This window comes from Canis lupus, chromosome 9, assembly GCF_048164855.1.
Source record: "Canis lupus baileyi chromosome 9, mCanLup2.hap1, whole genome shotgun sequence".
Taxonomy (NCBI): Eukaryota; Metazoa; Chordata; class Mammalia; order Carnivora; family Canidae; genus Canis; species Canis lupus.
Genome location: NC_132846.1, coordinates 13,232,481 through 13,257,061, shown reverse-complemented (window position 1 = coordinate 13,257,061; position 24,581 = coordinate 13,232,481). Strand labels below are relative to the sequence as shown.

General features: G+C 37.4%; 1 protein-coding gene and 1 non-coding gene across 12 annotated transcripts in view; both read right to left on the bottom strand.

The window, feature by feature from the left end:
* AKAP6 (A-kinase anchoring protein 6) overlaps positions 1 to 24,581 on the bottom strand; it is a 568,763-nt gene that overhangs the window by 102,979 nt on the left and 441,203 nt on the right. For all 11 annotated transcript variants that reach the window (XM_072838209.1, XM_072838213.1, XM_072838216.1 and 8 more), the window contains one exon: positions 16,128 to 16,248. In XM_072838209.1, coding sequence (XP_072694310.1) covers positions 16,128 to 16,248 — 121 coding nt within the window. The remainder of the gene's footprint in view (positions 1 to 16,127; positions 16,249 to 24,581) is intronic.
* LOC140640687 (U6 spliceosomal RNA) lies at positions 6,900 to 7,006 on the bottom strand. The gene has a single exon (XR_012037331.1). It is a non-coding gene; the product is annotated as a U6 spliceosomal RNA (small nuclear RNA).

Genomic DNA, 24,581 nt, shown 5'->3' with positions numbered 1-24,581 from the left:
AAAAATAATATAAAAGAAAATTCAAATAGAGAATCTAGAGAATAAAATAAGATAAAGAAACTGAGATACTGAAGTCCACCTATGTTCTTCAAGGGAAATTAACATATGGAGATCTGAGTGGCAGTGGCCTTTGTCTTTCCTGTGGAAGCTTCAAGATTAGTTAATCCTGCCAGTACACATCTGAGAACAATATTGTGTCATGGTAAACCTTTTATGTGATAGCTAAACTTCTTTTTTAAAAAAATCACTTTGATGTAGGTGTGAGTATGCATTTAAATATTTTTATTTTGTTTTTACTGCTTTAACTGTTTCTAACTCTGATTTAGAATTCATTTTCTAAAAAGGTCAGTGTGAATTTATGTTTCAGGACCAAATATAAAATATAGAGTGATTTCAGAGCAGCAGAGCCATCAGAAAAGTGCTAATAAGAGGAGAATCACAGCCAAAGTTGAAAGACTCATTTTAGATCCATTTTCTGCTTTCCTTTGGGTCCCACTAGCACAATAGAGTCTAGGAGGCCACCTGGTGGTGAAATTAACCAATTAACCATTTAATGTTAAAGAGCAAGGAAACAGGCCGACTTTGGGTTATTACAAAAGGAAAACTTGAACCTTGGGCAAAAGAATGATAGTCAACAGGTATTATTGGAATACAAAAGATAGAAAATTGAATAGGAAAATAATTCGAGTCTGTAGAAAAATGTATATTACTAAAGAGTAACTATAATAGTTATTTATACAAAGGACTGGTGAACTTTTTCTGCCAAGAGTCACATATATTACGCATGCTGGCCATATGGTCACTGTTGAAATTACTCAACTCTGTTACTGAAGTGCAAAAACAGCCACAAACAATACATAAATGAATGTGCCTCACTATGTTCCAATAAAACTTTATTTAAAAAACAGGCTATGGGCTGGATTTGACCTTCAGGCTATAGCTTGCTAACCCCTGATTCTGTATTATATATTGAGCCATTTACCAAGCACAAGGTTGAGCCCCTTCCATACATTACTGATTGAATCCTGACAACCTTTCAAAGTGGGTGTTAATGCCCATTTCACAGGTTGAAAACTGCAGCTTAAAAAGCTTAAACAGTGTGGTAGAAAATGCAGTATGCTCCTTCTAACTTAAAAATGCTTTCTGCAGTCTCATGATCATTTTTCCTCTGTGACCACAGAATTCTGTTCTGACCCTCCCTCCCATTTATCCTGCAGAGGTTGCTTTGGTTCTCCCCATGGAGACTTTGCTCCTGTTTCTCCATCTTGCGTTCCTTTAAAATGTTGTTTGTCTCTTACCATCTCTTTCTCCATCACTTCTTTTATGTTTAAAAACTTTATGTCAGTTTTCATAACAACAGATGTAAGCAAGCATGAAAAAAGACAAAAGCAATGTATTAAAAATAGATAGCCATATATACAACAATAAGCCAAAGAAACTGTCATACTGTATATGCTCCAAATGGAATGTGAGCCAAAAACATGATGCTCACTCACTCTTACATAAATAATATATTACGCATCCACTGGGAGAAGAAGCAGCTCTGTCCCTAAATGGGAAGAAGATTTTTTAGCCCATTTTTATATCCTTTTCAAACTTTTTTTTTTGGTACATGCTGTAAGTCATACCATCTCAGACAGGCCATATTCCTCTTCCAAACCATCCATGAACTATTTTATTAACTGTTAATAAGAGAGAGTTGAAAAACCTGATGGAGAAATCCATGGAGCTTGTTAAAGCCCCTCAACTATATGGATTTACCAGTACCATCTCAATATTAGCATATTTTCTCCTATAAAAGAGGATAGAAGTGGTTTCAGTTAGATAGAGTATAGGCAAGACTGATATAAAGGACTTTTAAAAGATTTTTTAACTTGAAAAGAAACCTGCAAAAGCTTGAGAAATGTGACTATATAGAAAACAGAAAGAAGGGGTTTAATTACCGAGCATGGATTCTGGCTGATTTGACAATTAAACCTAACAACAGAAGGGATTTACACTAGATATAAGAAGACTTTCAGGGCAGGGAGAGTTGTTAAACATTTTAATGGGAGGCTGTGGAATTCCCTCTGGAAAGATCTTTAATGGAGGACAAATTCTCTCCTATCTGGAATGGATAAAAAACAATCCTTAAAAGAGAGGAAATGAAATGAAGGTCCTTACGAGGTCACTTGCAGTCCTGAAACTCCAGGTAAAATTCTCACCTCCCGTGGAAATAAATAACTGTACAAAACCTCTATGAGATTCACTTTGGAAGATTCAGGAGAAAACACTCATTAAGCAGGTGATTTAAATCAGAAAGTATTTATCGAGTGCCCAATATTACCGAGCCCTGGGGAGATGTACACCCCCGGCAGAGCACAGGTCTGAGCAGCAGTGTTGGACAATGGACAGAACACACAATTATTCACTTCAGTTAATTTTTTTAAAAAAATCTTTGAACTCCAATCAGCTTTCTGGAACTATTTCCTGAACTTGGTGAGCTCAAAAAATCCCACAAGAGCTGGCTGTCACATGAGATTTCTGGCATTACTCATGGTATCCCTGGATCTTTTTGTAAACAGAAAAGGCTTCTGACAGTGTTTCCATACTTCATTTCTTTTTCTAACCCAAACTTGGACGGACGGAGCCTCTTAGACTATCATCAAAACATGGATTATAAAATGCTAGCCAACTCTGAGTTATTTTGCTATATTCCCATGTTGTAGAAAAAGAATTCAATTAGCTCAGCTCTAGAGATTCATTTATACTTAAGTTTTAATGAACATGAGGATTTTTGTTCATAGCTTGTAAGAAATCCAGCCATTCACAGAATGGATCTTTAGCATCAGCAGGCAGAGAAGACTGAGGAAGAAGAGAGAAAAATCACAGAGAAAGGGACATACTTCACACATATTTTCAAATCTCAACATGTCCCAGCTGAGGAGAGCAGAGGAGGAAGGACAAAGTTCAAAGGGAACATACTAAAACCCAAATGGATGTCAAGGACATAAATAGGGGCAAATAGTGAATTTGCAAATGGTGAATTCATCACTAATCTGTATCAAATTCTCATTTAAATGGTACATCTTTTAGCTTTTTATTAATTACATAAAACCAATGAAGCTCTCAATTAATGGCTAAGTGAAAGAGATAAAGGACCATATATGAGGATTATTTTTAAAAACTATGAATAGTGAGAAACTTTTTTTAAATGAACGAGTAGGAGAAAGTTTCAAAATTACATTTTAGATTTCTCCTGACATTCCAGCCACAAAACTTATTTTTTTATTAAGTTGCTTATTCTGAATTAGCTAGCTGTAGCTTTGGAAAGTTGAGTCAGTCTTTTAGACTCCATCCATCCATCCACCCTGATCACGATGGACTCGGGTTACCTCTTATTGTTTTTGCTTACTTCCTCCATAACTATTTTTTTTAGACATACACACTCCTCTGATGTCAACTCTAATATACTACAATAAATATGTCAATAAACTCTCCCATTAACTATGGTACAAGGAAAAAATGTGCTGATATTCCTAGCATTTCTAACGACTGTCCATGTTCATTCACCTGCATCTATTGTTCTATTTTACATTTGCATGGGACATCATATCCTTATATGTATAAGTAATTATACTGTGTACATAATCAAGAATACAACAACCAATATTACAGTTTGAGGGCTTACAGACTAGCCACAGAATTATGGTGATTAGTTGTGCATTTTTGTACTGTTTGTCTCGGACATGGGCATCATTATCCAACCCTTCCTCGCCCCCCTCTTTTTTTCCCTCTCTTTCTCCCTGATACTTGACCAAATTTGGGTACTCTGAGTAGTAAGCACTGCACTGAATGCACTTCAGTTTTTAAAGGAGAGAGATTTTTGGTTTTGTTTGAATTTACGATATAAGAGGAAGCCATGAAGTTTCAGACTGAATTACCATGGCATGAAAATAGGATTGTTCTCTTGCAGAAGTAAAGAATTGATAGCATAGGTTGGATCAGTAGAATTTAATTAGTAGATTATTAAATAAACCTATTTGAAAAATGTTTTTCAATATATATTTATTGAGTTTCTATTATGTGCCAGGTATGACACTAGGCAGTGGAGATATGGCAATAAACAACACAGACATGAACCCTGCCCTCCTGGAGTATGGAGTCTAACAAAAATTTTAATTATCCATTTTCAGATTTGGTCTAAAAGTCCAAATCTATCATCACTATTAAAAAGTATGCATTTAATTATAACAAAGTGCTCATGGCTAAATTATTCTCAAGGAGGGCTCTCTTAGGGAGACAACCTATGAATATCGACAGGGTAAAACTATTATAATGAAGGTAGCAAAATCCTATATGCCGAGACTTATAACATAAAAATTAGCTCCAAACTGAAACTTGGCATGTATGAAGGAAGTTTGTGTAGTTATTTACGTATGTGTGATTTTTAAAAAGATTTCATTTATTTATTCATGAGAGACACAGAGAGAGAGAGAGGCAGAGACACAGGAAGAAGAAGAAACAGGCTCCATGCAGGGCGCCTGACATGGGACTTGATCCCAGGACCCCAGGATCACACCCTGGGCCAAAGGCAGGCACTAAACTGCTGAGCCACCCAGGGATCTCCATATGTGTGACTTAAATGTCCTGGGACTACCAGCATATTTGGCCCAAGAAATCTGGTTTCATCTAAATTCAATCCTTATGAAAGATTTTTTTTAACTAAATGAGTTAATACTTTGTATACTTCGTGTCTATTTGTGTGAACACACATAAATGTGTGTGTATAACCATGTGTACACATGGACCTCTTCCACAAACTTTATAGTTTTCAATGGATAAAATGAGATGACAAGAAAAACATCACGAATCACAATTTTTTTTAAGCAGATATCAATGAGCATATAGCATCAATGACTTAAGAAAGTGGCTAAAATAGTATGTTCAGGGGAGTTACAAAGGTGTATAGATGTCCTTCTAGAGAAAGGCTCTCTGGTCTAAAAATGTTTAGAAGAAAATTAAAATCATCTCTAGAAGCATTAGCCTGCTTGACTCTTTCCTGGCTTCAGTAAAAGAAAATGTGTATGTGAGTGTGTGCATGCATGTGTGTGTACGTGTGTGTATGTTTGTTTTGTGCCTTATGTAAATGAGTGAGGGTTCAGCAGGAAGACCACTGCTTCCCTCCTAGCTTACCCCAGTGTGCCTCATTAGGTACAGAGTGTCGCAGAAGTGCCTAGTTTAAGAATGTATGAGCTTCGCAAATGCCAACATTATTAAAAATATGCTTGGGAATGCCCTTATTTCTGAGAACTGAAATTGCTTCCTTGACAGGACTGGAAAGTGGTTTTTCTGCAAACGGTATTCCTCTAGAGTACCTCTCCATGGGGACCCCTTCCCCAGTAACTCCCTGTGGCAATAACAGGATCCATGAGGTTGAATCTTCCTAGTGTAATGCTGCCTTTAGTTCATCTCTCTCTCCAAAAACTTGAATATTTTCAGCCTTAGCTTTCCTGATTCTCACCAAATATAGGAGGTTCCTGTGAAGTTCCACATGGCAACATTCTCCCAGGGTGCTGAGGTGCTTAGGAAAGTTTGGGGGTTTTCACAGAACAGCCTGATGATGGGCTAAAGAGCATACCCAAGTCCATCATGTTTCCTCTGCTGATGTTTCATTTAATATATAGGAAGTTCTTTCTATCTGGTACAAGTGAGGAAAATGCACTTGCAAGAATTCTTCTGATTGTAGAGAAGATGATACGGGGCAACAGTGAGCAGGCAAGTAGCATGTGAAAGACTGCATTAAAGCCAAACAGATTGGGTTCAAACTCTGACTTATTTACTTATTTCTTGTGGAAGCTACTGATACAGCTCAACAACGATTTCTATCTTTCTGCCTTTTAGGCATATAGTAGGGATCCATTTCCCCATCCACTTTGGAATTGGGTAGGGCCACGCAATTAGTTGTGGTCAATGATTTTGAGAGGAAGTAATGTGTTTCCCTTCCAAGTAGAAGGTTTTATGTCAAGAGGGAGACCCTCCATAACTCTCCTTTCCCTTTGCCACAGTGAAGGAATATTTAAGGAGGGTGGCTGGTTCATTAGTCTGAGTCTTGGAGTAAAAACAATGCCAAGCAGAGCCCACAGCCAACCAATGATGGATGTGTAGTTGTGAGAAATAAATCTTTGTAACTTTAAACTTTTGCAATTGGGGGATTGTTTGGCATCTCAGCAAACCCTAGCCTGACCCGAGAAACTGGTTCTTTTAGGCCAGTCATTTAACCTCCTTGCGTTTCAGGCTCAGATTCATGAAATGGGGAAAATAATCCAGGATCACCATGAGTGTTAAATAAGATATGCATACGGCACTAACAAAGTCAAATAGTAAGATCTGACCAATTTCATTTTTTTTCTCCTTCTATCCTACTCTCATAATACACACACACACACACACAAACATATCTCCCTTCTTATCAAATGGTGAAATAAATAATATCTGTCCTTGGTCTCTTTTTTAGATTACTTCTCTCTACTGATTCCATCTTCCCTTTCTAGTACCCTTTCAATTTTAACGAAATGTTAAAATTGGCATTTAATTCAGTATTATTTCCCTACCTCCTGAGAATACCTCTATCCAGTAGAGTGTGTTCTTTTTTACCTCAAAGATGAATCTTAAGGATGGGATTTAAGGCAATATGAACATTTAATATTGGAAATAGTTGGGTTGGAGAATTCCTAATACTTCAAAATGATGTCCCACATCTTCTCTTTTTAAAGTTAGACATGCTAGTGAGATAAGGGCAAGAAAAAAGGAAGTTAATGAGTTGATCTTTGAAAGTACTATGGTTGAACTTTTCCAACCCAGGATTTTCCAGAATATTCTGAACAGGTACCAGGACTACTTTTTCTTCTCCTTCTTCTTTTAATATAGAACATTTCACAAGTTTGCGTGTCATCTTTGTACAGGAGCCTGGATAATCTTCTCTGTATCATTCCAATTTTAGTATATGTGCTGCCAAAGCAAGCACCAGGACTTTTTTTGAAATAATTAAAATATTATCTAGCTACCCTTCTAAGCCCCACCTACCTGTTTTAGGAATACATGTATGAAATTCTAATAAATTGTAAAAACTAGAATAATCATAAGGACACAATATTTGGATTCAATGGCGTATCTTATACACTTGGCTATGTTATAACATATTGTAGGTTATATGATTTAGTGTTGGAGTTATGAAATAGTTATGATAACCAATACCTTCCTGAAGTAATTACATGGTCATTAAACCTAACATTTATCCTTTTTACATCAAGACCCTTTTGTCAATGATAATGCTTGGTCTTCATCTTTAAACCTTGGTAGTCCTTTTTTTTTTTTTTTTTCAAACAAAATAAATAACTCCCAGTTCATCCCGTGTGAAGTGTAATCACACATCGTATGTTTCTTTCTAGCTACAAAGCAGATCAGCCCAAATATGAATATAGCCTCTAAATATAAGTAATTTAAAAATAGGAAATGCTAAAAAGTAGGTGAGGGACATTTCCATGGACTCACTGACCCGAAACCTACACACAGTATCGAGCAGTTCTGGAGCAAAAGGTGGTAGTGAGCCTAACACCCTTTCTTATAAGTAGTTTAAGTGTTCCTCTAATTTATTTTATAAAAACTGAAAGAAATCTCCAAATACGTGTGGTTAAAGCCAAATCTCTCAACTTAACACAGGAGGGACCACTGCATATTCACATCTAATTAAGCAAAAGTCGTTTTTCAAAAGTTAAAGGCTGGAATTTTTGCAATTTAATCCAAAATTTTATTAGCAAACTCTAACGATTATCCTGATTGCAATTAATAAAAGCTTCCAAACAGGTCAACTCATTTAAGAGCTATCTGTAATCATTTGGATTTTAACATGATGGTTATTACTTATTACCCTGAAACCAAGCCGTGCAATGAGATATTGATTACTTTTAACCTTTAGATCCAAGGATTCAAGAAAGGTCAGAGGAGGGGAACACTATACCTTTCTTGGCTGGCAAATGTGTTGCATTCAGGAGAATTCAAACGATTCCCATTGGCCAAGTAGATCCCAGATTAGTTTATTCTCTGGGCTGACAAGAAATGATGATGCTTTTAAAAATAACACCCAGCACGTATTTAGTGAAGTGTTACATTTATATAACCAGTGGCCTCAAGATGTGCTTCACATCATAGCAGTTCTCAGGCTGTTAACCCTTTAATGAGTTTTGTTCATGGAAGCATGTTTGTTGGGACGAGATACTAGACATAGTCACTTTAATTGGAATCAACTCATCTCATTAAATTATCTCCTGGGTTCCAAGGGGCTGAATACAATCACTGGCCGCTGCCGGCCACTAGCATTTCTTTTGGTTTTCTTTTCCCATGACAACATTTAGAAATATTTTTCACATTCGCGCCACCGAAAAGCAGGGAGTTCTTGGTAGGGTCCAGCAGAATTACGGGCAAGGGAAACATAACTGTTATGTGTGAGATTAATTTGCAGAACACTTGGCATTATTATTGCCAAGTCGTCAAATTGTTCCAAGTTGTTCCGGAAGGTTGTTATTAATAGTATGTTTTCTGAGGAAAGTTCTGTCTACTTTTGGAACTGCATTTCTGTTGCCAAGGAAACTCCTTTAAGCACAGTTTTCTAGGAGCACACTGCTGCTTTTGTTTGCCAGTGTCCTATTCATATCATCTAAGTAAGCTTTTTACATGCTCCAGCCTTCAGGCCCAAATGTTGAAGTTTTAGCCCATTTAAGTTGCTTTTTCAAACACAGCTTATGCCTGCTATGATTTCCCTCTTTCTCTCCCCCACCCCCCTTCTCTCTCCCTCTCTGTCCAAAGCCCCTCTCTCCCCGCCTTCTTCCCATTCTCCCTCCAACGGCCCAACTCTTACAATTCAAGGTTGATTTTTTTTAAAAACAGTTGCATTAGGGGAGATAGTTTTCACAAGTTTTTGATAAATTAACTTCAATTTGAATAATAATTCCATAGGTTGTAGCATTAGTCCTTCAAGTGTTAATTATCTTTTCACTTTAAAATTAATGTAGTCATTTCCTCCTGACTCCTCTACCCCATTTATTGAAGTGCTGAGGAAAACATGTCATTGAGTCCTGAGCCAGCCCTGTTGTTGTGATTAAGCGTGGTCACATGGCCCATCTCTGCCAAAAGGAGGGCCCTGAGAAAAGGTGACAAAGACAGTGATTTCCTGTCAGCAAAGAGTACGACAGGGCTGTCTAGAAGTGATGCAAATGAGGGGAACTTTCCCCACGGCTTGTTTGATCCACTCTAGGCCAGAGCAGGCCAGGCCAGGGAGAGAGGGAGTAGCACAATGCAGCAGAGGCAGCCCGGAGAGCCAACGCACCTTCCGGACAGCAGCTCACCCACCAGAGACAAAAACTGCTGGCGGGGCTTCCCTTCCTTGCCCCTCTGCACACAGAGCCAACTATTTCTTGGCATACTATTCTCTTCACATCCTTTCTCTATCTCTCTCTCCCTCTTAAAAAAGCGATCCAAATAGGAATTGTAAGTTCCAGCAAAAACAGCACTTCCCATATTGTTCAGAAACCACATTCATCTACTTCTTCTAAACATTTTCAGGACGTGTTTTGTCCTCTTCAAGAAAGAAAAGAAAAATATGTGTATTTGTCTTCACAGCAAACATTAATATGACAGCTAATCTAGGACTTTTTAGCTTTAATAAAAATGGAACAACAAATTCGTTTCTCCATAGCGGTGGAGGCAGCCTAGATTTTCCTATTCTGATCACTTTTAAAATGACTAGATAATGTTATTTGAAATATTATAATGATTTTAAGCATATTCTTCTTATCTTAATGGAGTTTTAATCTAACATACAATTAAGCTCTACAATTAATCTACTGAGAAAGAGGTAAAAAAAATTATCATTAGGTTCTTATGCCTGATATATCTAGTACATTTTTACCTTGACTGCTTCAATAACTAGTAATTTGCTTCATTTTTGGTACTGAAATTCCAACCGAAGGCCTGATTAACAGAATTTAATTTTTTTAAAGATTTATTTATTTGAAAACCAGAGACAGAGACAGAAAGAATACAAATGGAGAGGGGCAGAGGGAGAAAGAAAGAAATCCTCAAGCAGACTCTCTGCTGAGCAGAGAGCCTGACATAGGCTTGACCCCAGGACCCTGAAATCATGACCTGAGCTGAAATCAAGAGTCAGACCCTTAACCGGTTAAGGGCCATGCAGGGAGCCTGACGTGGGACTCGATCCCAGGACTCCAGGATCACGCCCTGGGCCAAAGGCAGGCGCTAAACCGTTGAGCCACTCAGGGATCCCCTTCTCCAGAATTTCTAATCTTATTCCATACGTGTTTCTTTTAAAAAGTCATAATGCTTGTCTTATACACACTCAAATTCTCTAAGTAATATTTTCTCCTTTAAAATTTATCCCTTTTGGGGATCCCTGGTTGGCTCAGCGGCTTAGTGCCTGCCTTTGGCCCAGGGCACAATCCTGGAGTCCCAGGATCGAGTCCCACGTCGGACTCCCGGTATGGAGCCTGCTTCTCCCTCCTCCTGTGTCTCTGCCTCTCTGCCTCTCTCTCTGTCTGTCTATCATGAATAAATAAATAAATAAATAAATAAATAAATCTTTAAATAAATAAAATAAGATTTAACCCTTTCTTTTATCTATCTTTTTCCTAAAGCAATTCTTCTTTCAGTGTTTTAGTTCTGTTTGTTTGTATTTGTTTTTTAGCATTTTTCTTATTTATTCATTCATCTACTCATGATTTTAATTTACTCTTTTTGTTTTTAATTGTTTTAAATCACTCATTTTTGTTTGGTTAGCTGTAAATTAACTAATTTCAACTGTTTTTCTTTCTCTACAATGCTTATATTTCTCTCTCTTTCCTAAAAACCTCTTCTTTTCAAATATATAATATTGATGTCCTCTCTTATTAATCCCACCTGGTCAAACTCTCATTGAAAGGAACCACCTCTGGATGTGAGCTGTGCTCAAAATCTGTAATGTTACCTGGCAACAGAGTTAGAGAAAAATAATTCACTTGTTATAAGTATTATATTTAGAAACTTGCTTGTAAGAAATATTGTGGTTAGACATTTTTCTATTATGCTGTTCTACTCCCTTACATGTTAAAATGTAAATCCTAATAAAAAGTGTTTTCATATCTAAGTATCAAAATAAACTTAATTTCTTAAAAGGAAGTATAATTTTTTTCTCATGGAAAATGTAAATTTGGCAATTGAGCACATTTCCCTCTTTGCTTTTACCACCAGGAAACCCAAGGTGAAATTTTAGGTTCTTTAGTAAGTACGTAGGACCATACAGTTTATATGCCTACATATTAACTCTTCTCACTGAGAGAGACTAGTCTGATTTGTATTTATGTATTAAAAATATTTTTAAATTTTTCCTGTGAAATCTTATAAGCAACCTCAAATCCAGAGAGTAAAAAATGTAATTAGTCGATTTAGTGAGCATTGTATCATGCAAAATGAACACTTCTTTTCCTTTTGCCCCCAGGCCATATTTATATGATACTTATGCCAAAAGAGAAAGATAGAAGACACTTGCATGTTTCCCATTAAAGTAGAACTGTATGACAGTAACTAACCTTCATAATGAAATATAAAATCTTCAGTGTAAATTCCTTGAAAGTATAAAGGTCTCAGTTGAAATGAGTATGAATGTCACATAATTTTTAAGCTGTGTTATTTTAACCCCTTAGAAATCATATAAGCTAATATTTTTTTGACGAGGAGCAGCTAAGCCTTCTCTCAGGAACAAATTTATAAATGTGGTGTTTTAATGAGCTTTACACTATCTGAAAACAGCTCTGTTCAGGTATAACAATAATCACCAGATCACAATTTTTGAATTTGGCCCAGGAAATTAACCCTTGCACTCTGGAACCTCACACCAATCCAGGATCACTAAGAGCTCTGTCATCTGTGCTTTGTAGGTGGCAGAGATTGGGCAGTGGTCTGTGGTGTGGTAAGGAGCCCCTGACAGGGCACGGCCTCACAGCACTCCAGAGTCAGCTGCATATGTCTCAGAGGGTAGGACAGCCACAGCAGCAGCCGGAGCTCCAGCTTCTCCCATCTTAGTGATGCTTCTAGGTCACTCAGTCTATAAAATTCATGGGATGGTGGGGAGGTGTCTTGAGCTTCCCTGAGCCCAAGAATAATGCCACCTTTGATCTGTAGAAATGAAAAAATGGAGCTTTTCCTTTGCAAGTGGGTTTTAAATATTTCTCCATTAATAGTTAATGCACATGCAGACCAGCAGAGTGACAGCTCCCTGTGATTATGAATTCTGGCTTCGTAACTCCAGTCCAAATAGGAGCTGAACTTTCAAAATCACGGTGGTTACTTTTGACAAATTAAATTGTCCTACTTAGGAAGGTAGGAGGAATGAAGAAAAAGAAAGGGAGAGAGTGGGAGCAAATTCTCCTTGGAGGTGATTCTCAGATTGAGGAATTAAAAACAAGAAAGAACTACGTTTATGTTCTCTAGGCTGACAATACTGCCAGTGTTTATTAGAAAAGAGCTATAGAAGGTCCCTGCTCCGAAGTTGGGCAAGTAGAGGCCAAAGAAGGGAGAAGGAAAGACACTGGCAATATGGCTCACTGTCTTGAAACGAGGAAGAAAATATATTTAAGGAAGTGATCATTTTTAAGTAAGAATCTAGTTGCTCTTAAGACCTGCAGTTGAAAATTAATTAGAAAGAAAATGGTCTTAAATTCCTAACAATCTGGAAATAACAAGAAATGGTTTAAACAGAAAATCTCTTCTGTAGTTCATTGTAATGTTAAAGTTCTAAATTATAAATTACATCAGGTTGTGTCAATGTATTCTTTGCCAATTAAACCTAATTCTTTTCCTTTAAGATGTCCCTTTGGTATTCTGCTGGTTTGGGGTAACCAACATATCACAATAGGTACCCAACTCAGGAGGTCTGCTGAATGAATAGTCGAAGGTATTTATCTATAGCAGCATACCTAGGAGTTCAGGCCAGATGATTTTTCTAGCAGAGAGAGATTATAAAATAAATTGGTAAAGTCAGGCAAATAGTACCTGATGTTGAAAAGGCTAAAAAAAAATCTTCACTCATTGACTACCACTTTATTATACTTCCTCTAAACCAACATTTCCAAATGTGGACTTTGGGGCTCCACCTAGGTCTGTATAATGCATGTCATGACTCAGGATCCGGGCATGACTAGGGAAGGAGCTGAGTGATAAAGTACAGAGAGCCCCCCCACCAGGGAGAGGAGAGAAAAGGTTTTGAATTCTATGGTAATAGGAATCATGCTTCTGTCCTGGTCTACAGTTCCTGAGATTTTACCATCACTCAGCTGAAGGTCTCTCTGAAAGATTTCACCTTCATTCCTTATGATAATACCAGCGATCATAAACTTCATTCTCACCCTTAATTTTTTAGTACATATGCTACCTAAATGAGCACTCATCCTTAATTTTTTAACACAATGATTGTTCGTTCAATATTGGCTATGTAAGGTGTTTTGCTTAACAACATATAAAATCCAAGCACAAGGCATTTTTCTTAGTGTTATAGAAGCATTTTAAGAAAGGAAAATGATGTACATAGGTTGAACTGGACTGGGAATGCCATGAAATGGGCTAGGCATCCTACTGAATTGTCACAGTGGCTAGGGAATGTGAATCGTAAATGCCCCACGTGGAAGGGATAGTCCCATTGACCAACAAAAAATGATTCTGTCTCAAAGGTCAGTGGTGCCCTTGATGAAAAATGCTGATAGAACACTGGTATCTTTCAGGGCCAACAAATTTAAAGATTAAAGTCTCAAATGGTATTGAAAGCCCAGGAAGGCCTGGGGACCAACAGAAAAGCACTATTACTCAGGGGTCTCTATGATCAATAGTCTCCAAGTCCCCCTCTCCAGGTCATAGGTTCAGTTGATTCCTGAAAAGGCACATTACAACAGAGCAATGGGACATCGAAAATGTTGACCTAACCTGAGAATCCCTGAGGATTTGAAACAAAGACCTGAAATTAATTTTCCTCCATCAATTTTTCTAATTCTGGAGCCACTCCAAGTTCTAAATGACTCCTTAGTGATGTCCTCAGGATTGCTTTGGAGGTCTCTAAAACTCTGGAATAACATGGGGGCTTGGATAAAGAAAGACCCTATAGACTGGTAGCATTTGCTCTCTGTATGTAGCTCAACCTTTAATTTTGCTTATAAGCCAAATGCAAAGTTAGTGCCAGTTTTGTAAACTTAGCTATGTCAAGTACCTCAGAACAGAAAGATGATGATAGGACATGAGTCACAAATGAAGAACCCCAATATGGAAAATGTTTGGGCAAATACTCTAATCCAGAAGTACTAAGTGGGTGGAATAATGGCCTTCAATATACCAGAATGGGAATTTTCAGGCAGAGCACTTATAAGGAAACCACAAGAAAAAGAAGACTGATTTCCTATTAATTGTGATGTAAATTATATGGATATGATTTTGACAAAGAATAGCACTATTACTGAAAAAAAAATAGTGGTTTATGTGCAAAATGCAAATACATCAAGAAGAAAAGAAATGTTATTTGGCATCATGAGTGCAATAAAATCAGAGATAATGGCTTACGGTTAGTTAACTTTTGTATTATTTTTTCCTGTTTGGTTCAATTTTGATGCTTTTTAGGAATAAAATTAATATTTTTGTATCAATAAATTAATAAAGATTAATGGACATTTTTCATACATAATTCTTGATCCTGACATGAAACGTGACATCACCTAGCTTCATTCACATTAGGTGAGGACTCTTACTCCAATACGTTATGTCAGAAGATAAGCTCTGTTGTTAATGTGGACAGCCACCCATATAGGAAATAGCTAATAGTCAACAAACTCGATTAATGTTGGACGGAATTCTTTAGGGAATAAAATATCACCATTTGCTGACCCCCTGGGGAGCTTACATCTTCTTTTAACCAAGATGATTCTCAGGGGACACTACTTAAAGTCAACCAGACACTTGAAAAGTATACATAAAGATCTCTCTGTAGAGAAGGTAAAAGTTAAAATAAGATATTTAGGAAAGGTAACTTAAACTGATTAAAAAAAAATGGGGAAGAAAGAAGACAACTTTTATTTGACCTTGAATGTACTTCTTATTCTATAAGAAATTTTTAAAAGCTAGAGGGTAGTTGTTTCCTGTCATTATACTGTTGCTGATTCTGTGGTTAGTTATTAATTTTATTTTTTATGATTCACAATCTGCTCTTTGAAATATGCCATATGCTCAAAGCAATTCAAGGATGACAACTGTCAGAATTACTCCAATAAAAATTGCCTAAATGAGGAAGATTTACTGCAATCTGATATTTCAGTGGAAAGTCCCTCTACCCTCCCCAACAGCTTTTTCAGACACTGTGAATCTTGCAACCATTTTTTCAGTTGAAATCACATAGCTGTTTTGTAAGAATTTCTAAGACTATTTAAGGAGAATTGGTAAAACATATTAGGCTAAGGGTGAATTAGCAGACACGGAAAAACAATATAGATAGTTATTAGCTGGATTGCCTGCAATCAATATATGAGTTCCAAGCCAGTTTTCTTAAATCACACGCAAATGTATTGACTCGATATGACAACGTCTGTTCTATGTATCACTAATAAACATTAAATTGAATGAGCCCTGTACCCTGGAAGTAGCAAGCCAAACTGAAGGCAAATTTCTTTTTTCTCTGGAAAGATCTGAGGGGTGGATAGAATCCACCTGAGTGCTCCAATGAAAACACATTTTGTTAAATGTTAGCAGTCCATTTATCCTTCATTTTGTTTCAGTCTATTTATTAATGCGGTTTCATTTATTGCTATTCATCTTGGAGATAAATCTTTGTCCTTCTATAGAATTACACCAAATAGAATGTGATAAAGGGAACTTTCTTGCAATTATGATGTCGGTGCAGCCTGTCAGCACACAAGGGATGGAAATGAGTTTGGGGACAGGGAAGGGAATTCTAATAGACACCATGATACATACAATGAACGCAAAGATATCCTGAGAGAGAGAGAGACTTGTCAGGCTAATCAGATCTTCCACAGCAAGGTAAAGGCAAGAAGGGTAGCTCTAACCTTGTAAAGATGCTGCTGCTGCTCCTCTGACATCATCAGGTCGTGGCTGTCCATCACGAGGGACTCCATGTCAATCAGCCAATCCCAGAGCTCCTGATATTCTGAATCAAAGTCCAGAAGCCTGAAGATAAGGCACAAAATGTATTATGCATAAATACAGTGTAGTTGTTAAAATCTCATATTAGAATAATATATTCTTGAAAACCCGTGATGTTCCTAGGTGATATCTGTAAAAAGAGAAGGGAAGAATTCTCTGTGTGGTTACACGGTGGGCAAAATAGAAACTCCAGCCTGTGACATAGCATTTCTTAGATTTTGAAAACATAACATGTTATTCTGATGCTCATACCCAAGACATATTGTGACTATTTCCATTTGCTAACCCTTTTTGAGGATTTACAGCACTTGAACACAATGACTACTACTATGTCCTTGAAAGAGAGCGTTGCCATATTTAACATACTGAGAGAGAAATGGGGGGTCAGGGCCTTGTGAAAGTTGTATGGTCCAGAATGGGGGATCAGAATAGCCCCCTCAAAAATTCAAACCACTTTTTCATCAACTAGATTTTCACAGATGTTGTGTCCTAAATACATTTACGATTATGAATACTAATTTAACTAATTTCTTTACAATGATCACAATTTATTATCAAATCTGAAATACTATTTTCACTGGGAAATGACTCAATCATTTATTTATTTGTCCCTCTGCTGTCTATCTGCCTATCTCTGTGAACATATATCCTACATTTATTGTCATGGATGAGTAGCCAGCATTTCAGCTTAACACTCAGAGATAGGCTTGAGTGACTCTGGTAAGCCAGTGAGAACCAGGGGCAGATCCAGTATTAGACAGGTGTTCCCCACAGACATGTAGGAAACAAAGGTAAGGACAGGAAGTCAAAACAATGAATCTTTGAATAGCCAGCAATCATTAAAATTCAAAGGAGGATCACTATGGTTTTCAACAAAATAAATCATTAGAATAAGGAGCTTAAAAGGATTAATGTGATTCTCTATTGAAAGCCTGGTGAATAAGTAAAGCCCAGATTCTTCTAAAACACTGTGATCAGAAAATGAAAGTGCAGGATGAAAAACTATGACTTTGTCCTTCCCCCCAAAATCATCTCCCTAAAAGAAACCACATCCTTATCAAACTGTAACTGAGCAAAACCCTATCAGTGCCAATGAAGCAAGCAGGTTCAAGTATGAATCTGGATTTATCAAGTGAGTATTTTATTACTACCTTGTTCCTGTCTCTATACATTAAGTGACTGATTTCCACAAAAATGAACATCTACTTTTCATAACTTACAATTTAATCTTAATACATCTGCCAAAGAAAACTTAAGGTGTGTCTGGTGATAGAGGAAAACTAGATCTAGAACTATCTAATTTAGGAAAACTAGATCTAGAACTATCTAATTTATTTTAATTGCTTTACCATAATGATAAAGATTATTGACTAAGACCATAAGTATCCAGGGGCAAGGATCATCATTGACTGATGTGTAGAATTAATGTCTAACTGACGTTTGGTATAGGGGATGTGACCAAAAGCTTTGGAAGGCTATGGTGGCCTAGAGCAGAGCTTCTCAGATTTAATGTGCATGTGACAGAGATGAGGATTCTGTTGAAATGCAGGTCTGATTCAGTGATTTTAGGGTGGGGCCCGGGATTCTGCATTCTTGGCAACTGGCAACACTGCTGGTCACGGGTCTCACTTTGAATAGCAAGGAATTCCAGCATAAATGAGAAACTGCACCTCCCCCATTTTAACCATAAAGACAGGGGAAAGGGGAAATAACACCCCCCCCCAAATTAGGAAAGTATGGTCCTGGGGAACATTAAAAGCAAAGGAGAAATAAAGGGAAAAGCTTATCCTTTCCATATCAGTGGATTTAAATAAGAAACAAATAGAGGCAAGAAGAACTCATACTAAGATGTATATCTTCCCCTCTTGGACTAAGAACCAGAGGGGAGGTATGTGAGGCAGGCTGAAAGGATAGTCCAAAGCACAAGGATGTCAGTTCCATTTCCTGCTAGGTAGTCTGGGAAAAGATTGCCTTAAGTGTCTTCACCATAACCTGGACTGGGAATGTTACAGAGAGAATTTTGGTTAGCACTCCCTTTGCTACCTGTTCTTTTATCTCCTCAATGAGGACACTATTCTTTCTCCTCACCACCACCCCCCATGAGGTTTCTGGGAGTTCATCTGGTGAACTCGACAGAGGTGTTGCCATGGCAACAGAGGCACAGTGACCCCCAGGGCGGGCAGGGGAACTTCTGAAGCCAGACCTTAGAGGGTTGGCACGGTCAGTAAGGGTTGAGATGGGGCTTAGACAGCAGGAAATACCACCTGACCAAGCCAAGAGAGAACAACACAGCCAGAATCTCTGTAGGGGACAACCTCAGAATATCTAAGGTAAGATCCACTTCAATGAGCCCAGCCAATCTGTACCCTAGGGCCACAGTAAATCAGGGGAGCTCACCACACCCCAGAATCGCAAGGTCATGTAAACCCAGATGCCATCTTAGAAAAAAACGAGGGAGAGAAATAAATCTGAAAAACATCGTTTACTCCACGAGGTAGTTCCTTAATGATGATGTTAATTTATTAGAAGAGGCTATAAGCATTGTGCTAAAGAGCCTGGCCTCTGATCTTTTTTTAAAAAGATTTTATTTATTTATTCATGAGAGACACATAGAGAGAGGCAGAGACATAGGCAAAGGGAGAAGCAGGCTCCATGGAGGACTCGATCCCAGGACCCTGGGATCACAACCTGAGCCAAAGACAGACGCTCAACCACTGAGCCACCCAAGTGTCTCCTGGCCTCTGATCTTAAAGCAAGGTTTTCCCTTACTTTGTCAGGAAATTATGTGTTTAGGATGTTTCATAAAAATTATCAACCGGCAAGGAAAATAAAGGAGCCTGTTTTCCATATGTGTATGAGGAAAAGAAATTTTGATTATGCTCAAATAATTCAAGGGTGGGAGATGAATTTATCTTTGCAACTCTAGTGCTCAGCACAGGACCTGGTGAATGATGATGAGTGAATGTAGATAACGAAGCCAAAAACATTTAGTAGGGCAAGAATGACTTCAGAAGAGCAGCATGTGGCAGAGATAATAGTATCTCCTCCCCAAATGCCAGTATCAGCCCAGCCAGTGCAACATGGACTGGCTGCTTCACTCATTCTGAAGGTGGGATTTTGCCTTCAAGTACAGGATAAAGGTGCATTTGCTTACTTAAAAAGAATTACGTGGGTAGGTTCTCCATTAATGTGAGTTGCCCTCCCATTCCTTTCACACCTTCCTTTTTTCTACCCTGAAAATTAAAGGAGATTTAAATAAACAAAGCATATATAGGATGGCAAAATGTTCAGAACCAAGAACATGTTTTCACTGGCTCTTTACCATGCCTTTATATCTACTGAGCTATTCCCTCTTATTATTCCCCTTAGCGAGGGACTTGGAACAAAACCCCTTTCTTCTAGTTAACTGCACCTCACATTTCTTCTCAGAGGGTCTACACTGAAGACCCACAAAGCAAAGGAACCTCACACAGATACTCACCCTTTCTTCAGTCTAGTCTATTTTCATTTTAGCTGAGAATATGTAGGCTTGAGTTTGTTAGATATTGTAAATGCTTTGGTTTCATATTTTGCTTTATTGGTCCAGAATCAACAGCAGTGTTTTCCAAACAACAATTCTTAAAAGGTCCTACTACTGAAGACAGAAACATTTTTCTTAAGCATTTGTGCCTGATTTCAGATTGTTGGCCACGTGGTAATTCGCAGCTTTGAAAAGACCTCAGAACTTTACAAATTTAGTGAAATCAAATATGTAACTTTGTAGCAAATCACAAATAAATTACTAGATTTCTTTGTTGGTTCTTCAAAAGCTTCTGAAAGGAATGCAATTAAGTGTGCTCATTATTTCAGGAAGATTCTTGGATAAGAAAGTAGTTTATTTAATCTTATGCTTACATTACCTGCAAAGGTAGTGCTAAGTGTTTTCCAAGTGATTTTGTGAAAGACAGTTTCTTCCAGGAAAAGTGCCAACTATTATACAGGAAAACAGAGAGGATCATAGATGAGTGAATTTATCAAGGGTAGCATAGAACTCGTTAACAGTTTTATATCCCTTTGAAGAATATGCTGATTCTATCAGCTGAATTCAGAACAAGTTTCTTTTCCTGAATTCTTGGTGACAAAGGCCTTGTCTCTCTTTTTAGAAGAGAGAGGCAACTGAAATTATAGCAAGTAGCTCATAATCTCATAAGGAATATAAACATGAGAACTACTCTTTTGGAGAGATTTTCCTCATAAAATTTTTTCTGTTAGTTGTGTTTTGGTTTGTATTAACTCATCCAGTCAGATATATATATAATCTGTTAGATTTTTTTAAGATTTTATTTATTTATGCATGAAAGACACGGAGAGAGAGAGGCAGAGACACAGACAGAGAGAGAAGCAGGCTCCACGCAGAGAGCCCAATGTGGGACTCAATCCCGGGTCTCCAGGATCATGCCCTGAGCTAAAGGCAGATACTTAATCGCTGAGCCTCCCAGGTGTCCCTATAATCTGTTAGATGTTAAAAGATCTCAAAGCATACCTTTTCAGGACCCTGTGAATCTGTCACATTCTCTATGAAAATATTACAAAGCAAACTTATATATACTCTAGGAAAGTGTTATAAAGCAAACACATTACCAAAATGGTATTCTTTTGGGTATTTCTCCTTTAAATTGCCATATACTTGATCTTAAATGGGATCACAATAAAAGAGTTGGACATTTCTATTATAGGTTTACATTTCCATTTTAGGATGTTGAGACGCTTATGCATGTTATGAGGAGAAACAGCCATCTAACTCAAAGTCAGTTTTTGTTAGACAAGTACAGAATTATGAATGTATTTATTTCATAGTCAGAGAATTTAATAGAGATGGAGAGAAGGCTATGGAGAAATAAATGTGCAACTTTTTCTTTAGTGTATATTTCTAAATTTGGGTTAGCTACTATGGGTAATTGACAAAAATATTTCCCAACAGCCTGTCCACCATTTTACTTTGCCTTTTCAAGGTTACAAAAAGATTCCAGGGCTTTTCACCACAGAAATAAAATACTAACAAGCTTATTTGGTATCATTTTTCTGCAGATTGGGTAGCAATACATTATTTGTAAGGCTAGCATAGTTTAAGAAATAATCCTTCCTCTAAACCCTGATGGGAGTTATGTTTGACTAGCTAAGTGTTTGAATACATAAATGCATTCAGCCTTTGGTATTTAAAGTGAGCATCATTAACTCAACATTTCAACTTAAACTTTGCTTAAAAGATAAAGTTTCACCCAAGTGAAATCAATGGGAGGTGTGTGTGAATATATGAGGTTTCAGCTTGGCCCACTGAGGAATTTTGATTAAAACAGACAACCAGATGAAGAAATCATCAAAATAGAGCAATTATTGGTTGAAGAAAAGATAACACTAAAAAGTCCTGGCAATTTTTCTACCTAAGTCTGAGTTACATGTATTTGGGAGCACTTAAGACTCCATCTTTTATATGTTTAATGGTTTGTTTCACACCAACACACCCAAAAACAGAAGACTGGTTCCTGAAATACCAGCTTGTCTATAGTGGGACTTCTATTAAATGATCCAATTTTCCTAGCTTCTTTAGCATATTGATTCTTTCCCCAAATATTCACTAAGTGTTCACTCTTCACATTATTTGCTCAAGGAAGTTTGCCTCTGCTTTTCAAGAAAGACACTAAAGGGAGTGGTAACAAAATCTTGTACAAATATGGTTTAAGAATTTTACTAAAGTAAAATACTAATAACAGATCAGAATTTCCCATCACCCTTTACTCCATGTGGCATGTAAGCACAGAAGGGAGATAGGACAGGAGCCCCTGCCCCAATCATAATATCATTAAAGAATAAAATTTAGCTTTCTAGACATGGAATCTGATATGCACAGTTGCATGTAGAATCCCTTTCCACTCTAAACATATTAAAGTGTGGACACTAATTTACTATTTTGAATGAAAATTCATGAGCGACTTCCTCATGAGAAAAGCAGCCTGCCTTTGCCATTAATAAATAAAAAGGAATATGGAGTTCTTTCCAGCAGTAATTTTCTCAATTCTCATATATGCCCACATACATGTGAAAATGCCTGAGAAAAAGAAAACCATCCCTACAAATTTGTTAATGACTGGCCCCACTTTCTCATGGACTCATGGGCTGCTTGTCCATAAGCAGTTGTTACTGTAACAAAAGCCATTAAGCAAAACAAAATTCTAATCTCCAAGGTTAGAAAATATCAATTAGAAATATCAGTGTAGGGGATGTGTAGGATGGCTCAGTGGTTTAGCACCTGCCTTCAGCCCAGGGCATGGTCCTGGAGTCCTGGGATGGAGTCCCATGTCGGGCTCCCTGCATGGAGCCTGCTTCTCCCTCTGCCTACGTCTCTGCCTCTCTCTCTTTCTTTGTCTCTCATGAATAATAAATAAAATCTTAAAAAAAAAAAGAAATATCAGTGTAGATTTCTGAATGTATTTGGAGGACTCTGTTAGGCTGTCAGGAAGTCAAACTCTTATCTAAATTTCCAGATAATATGCTTTTAACTAAGTCTAGCCAAAGAGCTGGAAAACATTCTGAAGAATTTAGAATCAGTAGTGATTTTGACAGAAATGGAGGGACAATACAAAACAAGAGATGATGTCATCAAAAAAAGAGAAAATAAATCTTCCTACATTGTCATCTGTGTGTTAGAGTGGACTGGAGCTACACATGCTACTGGCATACTGGGTCACCCGACTCACGTCTCACGTCGGGCAGCTTAACCTTTTGTAAAAGGACCATCCCACTCTCAGTCTCACAGGTTTTCAAAGATTTAATAGGTAATAGAATATTTACTCTTAGGGTTAGGGCAGGAAGTAAATAGTCTGGATATTACTCTCTGCCACCTAATTCCTAACAAAAGCCTATTAGCAGAATTAACATGGAGAGCCCACCTACAATGATTTTGTTTATCTCCTCCATCAAGGCTGACCCTGACCAGGGAGTGCTATGCTCAGACTACAGGGTTTTAGTTACTTGTAGAACTGTCCTTACCGAATTATGCTTTGACATCACTTCTTCAGCCCATGTTTAATAACCGCCTTGGGAATTTCATTTCTCTTGTCGGGATATAGTATCACAGATGCCTGTCTTCTCCTTAAAGAACTACAGGAGAAACTCCTCAGGCCTCAGTGGCAAAAGAAGCTGTGCTTCCCTTGATATATATTATTTTTAATCCTAGGACACCATGAATTTTCTGATAGAGGAGATTTTTTTTTCTTTTCTTTGGTATGGAAAATTGAGAGCCAAATCACAACCCCTCTTGAGGACATGCAGAGAATAAGCATTTGTTTGTTTTCTTACGCATATTTTGCTTTTGCTTAACTTCTGTCAAATATTTATTTTATTTTATTGTAAATATTTTTGTAAGTTGACTCAAATCCTCTGTGAAGAAAATGGGAGAATGAATAAAGGAATACATTTTAAAGAGTTAAGCTCTGCACATTACAATGAGGTAGATTAGATTTGTCTTTGGTACTCTCATTGTCCCTGCTAGCATCTATCTGCCTTTTCAATGGGCCTCATCAACTCTTCAAGGCAGTACAGAAATTAAGATGGAAGGGAGATACAGATATATATCTTTGTAAGTTGATTTTATTGTTAACTTTGAAGTAATGGTTCCCCAAAGAGTATGCTTCTGCCTCTCTGGTTTGCCCTTTGCTGAATCCTTCGCATGGTTGGCATTAGATCACTGAAGTGGAAGATTGTCCAGGTCTAAAATTAGTTTAATGTACTTGCACATTAAAAGGGTATAATATCATGACTCCAATGAATACAGTTCTACTGGTGAGATTCTTTTTTTGTTGCCCAGAAACACCGATTTTAATAATTGCATAGTAGCCAGAATAGCAGTCATCCAGAAGGTAGCCAGGTACTTTCTGCTCCTTTTAACTGCATGCTGTGTTGTAATCTCCCTATTTAATAACATCAGAGTACAAAAGATGGAGCAAAAACAACATGAAATGAACATCAGCTATTCATTAGATTGAGACAGGATAAGAGTCAGAGGAAGAAAGTAGAAATTCATGGTGGAAATTTTTGGGGGGTTGCCTAGTGATTTATCTTTGAGAACACTGTCAACATTAGCTCTAATAAGAGGTGGTACTTCATTTTACGGCTGGTGTATACCAAAAAGAAAACATTTTATTATTTCAAAATACTTAAATATTCCAAAAACACCCATTGAGCACAAATTAAAAATGGTCATTTTGTATGTGAGAGAGAGAACCAGCGAGACAATATGAGCAAGCACCTATGTTCCTCTAACTGCAACAGAGATATTTTTGGTATGTTGTTCAACAGAAAACCCTGAAGATCACCCTGCA